Source organism: Myotis brandtii, unplaced genomic scaffold (assembly GCF_000412655.1).
Source record: "Myotis brandtii unplaced genomic scaffold, ASM41265v1 scaffold1804, whole genome shotgun sequence".
Classification (NCBI taxonomy): domain Eukaryota; kingdom Metazoa; phylum Chordata; class Mammalia; order Chiroptera; family Vespertilionidae; genus Myotis; species Myotis brandtii.
Window position 1 is genome coordinate 85,483 of NW_005356690.1, and position 8,238 is coordinate 93,720.

Consider the following 8,238-nt stretch of genomic DNA (forward strand, 5'->3'; position numbering starts at 1 on the left):
CAGCACTGATGGGTGAGAAAGTTGTGGCTCAGGAGGAGAAACCATTTGGTCATGGTGACATCACTAGTGGGTTAGTTAGAAGCCAGAATTTGAGCCCAAGTCTTCCTGACTCCAAAGCAAGTTTTCTGAGTCACCCAGGACTCTCAACTGACAGAAAACCCAACTTCAATCAAGCAGGTGGGAGATGTATGAGCTCAGGAAACTGGAAAGTCTTGGTTTAGGTGATCAGACCACAGATGATGCTGCCAGGACCCAGTTTCGCTTCTGCTCTTGCCCCCTTGTTGGCTTCATTCCTGGGCTGCCGGGTGGCCAGGTGGCAGCAGCCCGCTCTCATCTGTCAGGACCAATGGGAAGCAAGCGTGCCTTTGTCTGTCATTTGCAGCAAGTCTCCCTGTGCTTCTGGTCTCTGTGTGAGTCACATGGGGCGCTGACAGGTTGGGTCCAGGTCCCAGCTCTACCCCTCAGCACAGTGGTTGAGGCGGGGAGCTGGGGAGTGGCATGGGTTGGCTTTCCAGAGAGCAGACAGGGTATTAGTTCAAAAAGAAGGAGATGTATATAATAGAGACAAAATATAAAATGGCTTCCTTCCATCTTTTCCTTTTTCTTCAAAATCTCCCAGAAAACCCACCAGCTTTCCCTGGCAGCATTCTCCAGGAGGGACATGTTAGCCTGGCTCTCCCCTGCCACACTTCGGGGTTTGTTCTGAAGGGGGTATTTATTGTGTCCCATGCTAGGCCTTAAGGAGGACACACAGCCCATGTCCGTGAGGTCTTAAAACCTTTGGGGGAAATGATGTTAACACACATAAGAAAGTTGGAAAACAATTCAAAATGTCTGCAATTAGCATGAGTTGGAAATGAATAAATGCCTCAATAAAATGCCAAAACCACAGCACTTCGTCAGGGTTTCCATCCTGCTCTTGTTCAGCAAGTACACCAGGAAGAGAAACTGCTTCTGAAGATGTAATGTTTGGACCTTTCTGCGTGTCTCCTGCGTGTCACTCAAACCTTTCCTCCTTAGGCTTCTTCTTTTTTTTTTCTAAGCATACTTTAAAAAGTATATATGTTTTTATTGATTTTAGAAAGAGGAAGGGAAAGGAGAGAGAGAGAGAAACATTGATCAGTTGCCTCCTGCACACACCCTGATCAAGGACTGAACCCACACCCCAGGCATGTGTCCTGACTGCGAATCAAATTGGCAGGCCAGGCCAAGGGACCCTACTGGTGCACGAATCCGTGCACTGGGCCTCTAGTTTTGATGTGAAATTCTTCAAAAGTAAGTGTCGTCATCTTCAGATGATAAAAAGGAAGGGGAGCTGAGCGGTAGCAAGCTGTCCTCTGCACTCCCGAGTTTCTGCTTGTGCTTTATATGTACAGTCTCACTTAATTCTCCTCTGTGGATCCGTAAGTACCTGCTTCTTAACGGACTAGGGACCTGAAGTTAGAAGATTGGTCGAGCTTAATGAGCAAGTTAGTGACAGAGTCAGGACTTAAATCTAGGCGTGTTATACTCCAGATAGCCTGCTTTTGCCCGTCTTTTCATAGCGCTCCACCAAGGAGAGCTGTTGATCTTTGTAAGACTATCAGTTAAGTCTACAGAGAGATTCTTGGTGGTGATGTTTCTCCCTAGATTTTATTAAGTGGAAAGGAGAACAAGTAATCTAGAAAGAATTGTCCCCTCCTTTGTGTGGTAACTAAAATGATCTCCACTCCCCATGAGTTGTTGACTAATAAGTCAATAACTACTTATTGAGAATGGAGGCAGACTAACATTGTGGGTGACAATACAGGCCTGGAGTCGGAATGCCTGCATTTTACCCTCTCTGGATCTTGTTTTCCTCACCTGGATAGCAGTAATTGGAAATGAATAAATGCCTCAATAAAATGCCAAAACCACAGCACTTCGTCAGGGTTTCCATCCTGCTCTTGTTCAGCAAGTACACCAGGAAGAGAAACTGCTTCTGAGGATGGAATGTTTGGACCTTTCTGTGTGTCTCCTTGTGAAACTCACCCAAACCTTTCCTCCTTAGGCTTCTCCTTTTCTTTTTTTCTAAGCGTACTTTAAAAAGTATATATGTTTTTATTGATTTTAGAGAGAGGAAGGGAAAGGAAAGAGAGCGAGTAACACTGATGTGAGAGAGAAACATTGATCAGTTGCCTCCTGCACACACCCTGATCAAGGACTGAACCCACACCCCAGGCATGTGTCCTGACTGCGAATCAAATTGGCAGGCCAGGCCAAGGGACCCTACTGGTGCACGAATCCGTGCACTGGGCCTCTAGTTTTGATGTGAAATTCTTCAAAAGTAAGTGTCGTCATCTTCAGATGATAAAAAGGAAGGGGAGCTGAGCGGTAGCAAGCTCTCCTCTGCACTCCCGAGTTTCTGCTTGTGCTTTATATGTACAGTCTCACTTAATTCTCCTCTGTGGATCCGTAAGTACCTGCTTCTTAACGGACTAGGGACCTGAAGTTAGAAGATTGGTCGAGCTTAATGAGCAAGTTAGTGACAGAGTCAGGACTTAAATCTAGGCGTGTTATACTCCAGATAGCCTGCTTTTGCCCGTCTTTTCATAGCGCTCCACCAAGGAGAGCTGTTGATCTTTGTAAGACTATCAGTTAAGTCTACAGAGAGATTCTTGGTGGTGATGTTTCTCCCTAGATTTTATTAAGTGGAAAGGAGAACAAGTAATCTAGAAAGAATTGTCCCCTCCTTTGTGTGGTAACTAAAATGATCTCCACTCCCCATGAGTTGTTGACTAATAAGTCAATAACTACTTATTGAGAATGGAGGCAGACTAACATTGTGGGTGACAATACAGGCCTGGAGTCGGAATGCCTGCATTTTACCCTCTCTGGATCTTGTTTTCCTCACCTGGATAGCAGTAATAATAACTTGTCACATAGGTTATTGTGGGGATTACATGAGCAAATTCGTTAGTAATTGTAATTATTAATATGGTTGTCGATGCTGTTGCTATTAACCTCTCAGGGGTGGTGCTGACTTGTTGACATTGTCGTCCACATTGTTGATATTGGGGGCATTGGCATTGATATTGTTGCCATCAGCACTGTCTTGTTGACTTGTTGACATTGTTAGCATCAGTCTTAACTTTTTTTTTTAATATATATTTTATTGATTTTTTTACAGAGAGGAAGGGAGAGGGATAGACAGTTTGAAACATCAATGAGAGAGAAACATCGATCAGCTGCCTCCTGCACACCCCCAACTGGGGATGTGCCTGCAACCAAGGTACATGCCCTTGACCGGAATCGAACCTGGGACCTTTCAGTCCGCAGGCCGACGCTCTATCCACTGAGCCAAACCGGTTAGGGCCAGTCTTAACTTCTTGTTGACATTGTTGATGTTTTAATGACAGTGTTGGCATTAGTGTTGATGTTATTGATGTTGACATTTTCAGTGTTGCTGTTGTTATTAACTTGCTGGTATTATTGACACCGGTGTTAAGTTGTTGACGTTGTTGACTTGCTGTTGGCTTGTTGGTGCTGTTGTTGACACTGTACCTTCTTTCCTCTTCACAAGGTGGCTCACTTGGTCCTCAAGGCTCATGCCAGAGCTTGGCACCTCTACAACAGCCACTATCGCCCGCAGCAGCAGGGCCGTGTGGGCATCGTGCTGAACTCAGACTGGGCAGAACCCCTCTCCCCAGAGAGGCCCGAGGACCTGAGAGCCTCTGAGCGCTTCTTGCACTTCATGCTGGGCTGGTTTGCACACCCTATCTTTGTGGATGGAGACTACCCAGCTGCCCTGAGGGCCCAGATTCAACAGATAAACAAGCAGTGCCCCAGTCCCGTGGCCCAGCTCCCTGAATTCACTGAAGCAGAGAAGCAGCTCCTGAAAGGCTCAGCTGATTTCTTGGGTCTGTCCCATTACACTTCCCGCCTCATCAGCAAGGCCCAACAAGACACCTGCATCCCCAGCTATGATACCATTGGAGGCTTCTCACAGCATGTGGACCCTGCCTGGCCCCAGACCTCATCCCCTTGGATTCGTGTGGTGCCCTGGGGTATAAGGAGGCTGTTGCGGTTTATATCCTTGGAATACACAAGAGGAAAAGTTCCAATCTACCTGGCTGGGAATGGCATGCCCATCGGGGAAAGTGAAAATCTCCTTGATGATTCCTTTAGAGTAGACTACTTCAATCAATATATCAATGAGGTGCTCAAGGGTAAGAACAGTGGATATGCTGGTGATCGGAAGGTGGGTGGTCCTTCAAGTCTTCACAGTTTTGTGTTATGGGACCAAGACCGTCTCTCAAGTAAATGAAGCCAAAAAGTAGTATTGGTAGTAAGAGCATGAGTCCTTCACATCAGCCTCCTAACTCTCCCCCTCAAGGCCTCATATTCTTATTCCTTTCTAAATTCTGCCCATCTGAACCCTGTCCATTAATCAAGCCTCATCATTTTTTAATGCACTTATTTAACAAATATTTATTAGCTGACTATTATGTTCCAGACATTGTGCAATACAGTAGAGGTAAAATATTAAACAAAAATTGTCTTTTCACATAGGATATTCGCGGTCTACAGAGGGACACAGGCAGAAAATTGCAACATAGGGTGATAATGGCTTTACAGGATGGCACGAGGACACATAGAATAGGACTCCAACCCATTAACTCTTCCTCCAGTGCTCCAGCCACACTGATCTTCATCTCCTTTAACTGGCTGTAAAAATATACAGCTCTTTGATTCAATTAATCACATCTACAGTCTCACTCTTACATAACATACTGTTTCACATGTCTTTTTATTCCAAGTAAAAAGGAATGGCAAATAGGTTTCACCTCACAGACCAGTCCTACTCAGTTGAGAGTGGCTAGCTGTCTGCCTAGAGGGCTGTGGTGAGAAGATTTCAAGGCTTTGTCTAGATTCAAAGAGAAAGAATTGATAAGTGATACTTGCCCTGGGCATTGCAGTGAGGAATGGAGACCCACATCCACGGAGGGAGGTCAGACCCCCTCTCTGTTCTTCACGTGTACTCCTCTCAGCATCAAGGTTACATTCTGTAATGTGCGTAATCTTGGAACCCATTTAAGACATTGCCTCAAGTGATCGTTGACACAGCTGTATGCAGTCAATCGACAGATACTTTCCTCCTGTGACAACGGATGCTCTGAGGTGTTAAATGGTGTGCCCAAACATGCTGTGAGTGGAACCAGAGGCCTATTTCTGGCTCAGCTCTTCACTCTACCCACTGACCTATGAGGCTTTTATTCATCTTTATGTCCCCCGAGCCTGGCACAGCCTGGAGACAAAGCAGGTGTTTACTGAATTACTTACTGAGTGAGTGAGCAACTTTTCCTGCCACGTATGCAATAGGTGCGATTTGATAGAAACAAGGCTTAATACTTTGCTGACTCCCCGTTGGAGCCCAGCGCCATTGCCTTACTTTGGCTCTGGTTGTTGGTTGACCTGCTAGACCGTCTTTATTTTCTCACAGTCCTGGAGTCCAGAAGTCTGAAATCAAGATGCCAGTAGAAATGCTCTGCCTCCAAAGGTTCCAGGGGAGCACCCCTCCTTGCTCTTCCATCTTCCGGTGGCTCCAGACTTTCCTTGGCATGTGGCTGTGTCGCCCCAATCTCTGCCTCCATCTTCATACGCTTCTCTAGGTCTCTATGCTAGCAGATGGGGCACATGCTCTCCATTATTCATTTTAAGACAAGGATGCTCCTTTGGACTGAGTGATGGCCATGGATGTGGCCTGATGTTTTGTGGGGTCTTGTAAGTTTTCCTTATCCATTATGAGGGAGAAAAGAGGTTCATGTTTTTGGAGTAACCCAAATCACCTCCAAAACTTTCATGTCAAACGTGGGGTCTTGTAAGTTTTCCTTGTCCATTCTGAGGGAGTAACCCAAATCACCTCCAAAACTTTCATGTCAAAAGGAAAACCTTTAAAAAGCAAACTAACAGAGACTTTAAAATAACACCGCTGTATTTTTGTTTTTCCCTGCAGCTGTCAAGGAGGACTCAGTGGATGTTCGATCTTACATTGCCCGTTCCCTCATCGATGGCTTCGAAGGGCCCTCTGGTTACAGCCAGAGGTTTGGGCTACACCACGTCAACTTCAACGACAGCAGCAGGCCAAGGACTCCCAGGAAATCTGCCTATTTTTTCACCAGCATCATTGAAAAGAATGGTTTCCTCACCAAAGAAGTGAAAAGACTGCCACCACCCAGTACAGCAACGTTCCCCCCTAAAGTCAGAGCCTTCACTTTTCCATCTGAGGTGCCCTCCAAGGCTAAAGTCGTTTGGGAAAAGTTCTCCAACCAACCCAAGTTTGAACGAGATTTGTTTTACCATGGCACGTTCAGGGATGACTTTCTGTGGGGCGTGTCCTCATCAGCCTATCAGATCGAAGGAGCTTGGAATGCTGACGGCAAAGGCCCCAGCATCTGGGATAACTTTACCCACACACCAGGCAGCAACGTGAAAGGCAATGCCACTGGAGACATAGCCTGTGACAGCTACAACCAACTGGATGCCGATCTGAACATGCTTCGAGCTTTGAAGGTGAAGGCCTATCGCTTCTCTATCTCCTGGTCTCGGATTTTCCCAACTGGGAGGAACAGTTCTATCAATAGCCGTGGTGTTGATTATTACAACAGGCTGATTGATGGCTTGGTGGAAAGCAACATCTTTCCGATGGTGACACTGTTCCACTGGGACCTGCCCCAGGCCCTGCAAGATATCGGAGGCTGGGAGGATGCTTCCTTGATTGAGTTGTTTAACAGCTATGCAGACTTTTGTTTCCAGACCTTTGGTGACAGGGTCAAGTTCTGGATGACCTTTAATGAGCCCACCTACCAGGCGTGGTTGGGTTATGGCTCAGGGGAGTTTCCCCCAAATGTGAAGGACCCAGGCTGGGCACCTTACAGGATTGGCCATGCACTCATCAAAGCTCATGCCAGAGTCTACCACACTTACGATGAGAAATACCGGCAAAAGCAGAAGGGGGTCATCTCCTTGAGCCTCAGTGCACACTGGGCAGAGCCCAAGTCGCCCGAGGTCCCAAGGGATGTGGAGGCAGCTGACCGAATGCTGCAGTTCTCACTGGGCTGGTTCGCCCACCCCATTTTCCGAAATGGGGACTATCCCGAGGCCATGAAGTGGAAAGTGGGGAACAGGAGTGAACTACAGCACTTGGCCACGTCCCGCCTGCCCAGTTTCACAGAGGAAGAGAAGAGGTACATCAGGGCTACGGCCGATGTGTTCTGCCTCAACACCTACTCCTCCAGAATTGTGCGGTACACAACACCGAGGTTAAACCCACCCTCCTACCAATATGACCAGGAGACGATTGAGGAGGAGGACCCTTCATGGCCGTCCACAGCACTGAACAGAGCTGCACCCTGGGGGATGCGGAGACTGCTCAACTGGATCAAAGAAGAGTATGGTGACATCCCCATTTACGTCACCGAAAATGGGGTGGGGCTGACAAATCCGAAGGTGGAAGATACCGATCGGATATTCTACCACAAAACCTACATCAATGAAGCTTTGAAAGGTATGTGAGGGTTCATGCCCCCCTTACAAAATCTCCCAACATCCACATGTCATGTGCCTGAAATGATTGGCAGAGTAGATTACAAACCATCAGCAAGTCTCTGTCTTATGTGCTAACTCCATTATTCTTTCCCTGTCTGTGGTTACATTTCCCTCTGAAAAAAAGCTATGGTCGTCTCCCCAGATGTACACACACACAATCCCCATAAGAACATTTTTATGGGTCCATTCATCTATTATTGAGCAACTACTGTTGGATAAGTTTTACTCTAAATCAGTGATGGCGAACCTTTTGAGCTCGGCATGTCAGCATTTTGAAAAACCCTAACTTAACTCTGGTGCCGTGTCACATATAGAAATTTTTTGATATTTGCAACCATAGTAAAGCAAAGATTTATATTTTTGATATTTATTTTACATATATAAATGCCATTTAACAAAGAAAAATCAACCAAAAAAATGAGTTCACGTGTCACCTCTGACACGTGTGTCATAGGTTTGCCATCACTGCTCTAAATCATAGGGAAACAGTAGTGAACAAAACAGATAACTTTCTGCTGACATGGAGCTTATATTCTGACTAGTGGCCCGGTGCATGGATTCATGCACATTGAAAAGAAATTAATTAGAAGGTGGCCAGTGGGGCGGGACTGGGAGAGATAGGCCACACCTGGGGCAGCACTGTGGCTCAAAGGGCATCTGTGGGGTGCCTCC

At 46.4% G+C, this 8,238-nt stretch overlaps 1 protein-coding gene across 1 annotated transcript in view; it reads left to right on the plus strand.

Moving 5' to 3' along the window:
• Positions 1-8,238, plus strand: part of LCT (lactase) — a 63,193-nt gene that overhangs the window by 34,534 nt on the left and 20,421 nt on the right. Inside the window, exons 13-14 of the mRNA XM_014537655.1 lie at positions 3,542-4,187; positions 5,975-7,525. Of these exons, the coding sequence (XP_014393141.1) occupies positions 3,542-4,187; positions 5,975-7,525 (2,197 nt within the window). The remainder of the gene's footprint in view (positions 1-3,541; positions 4,188-5,974; positions 7,526-8,238) is intronic.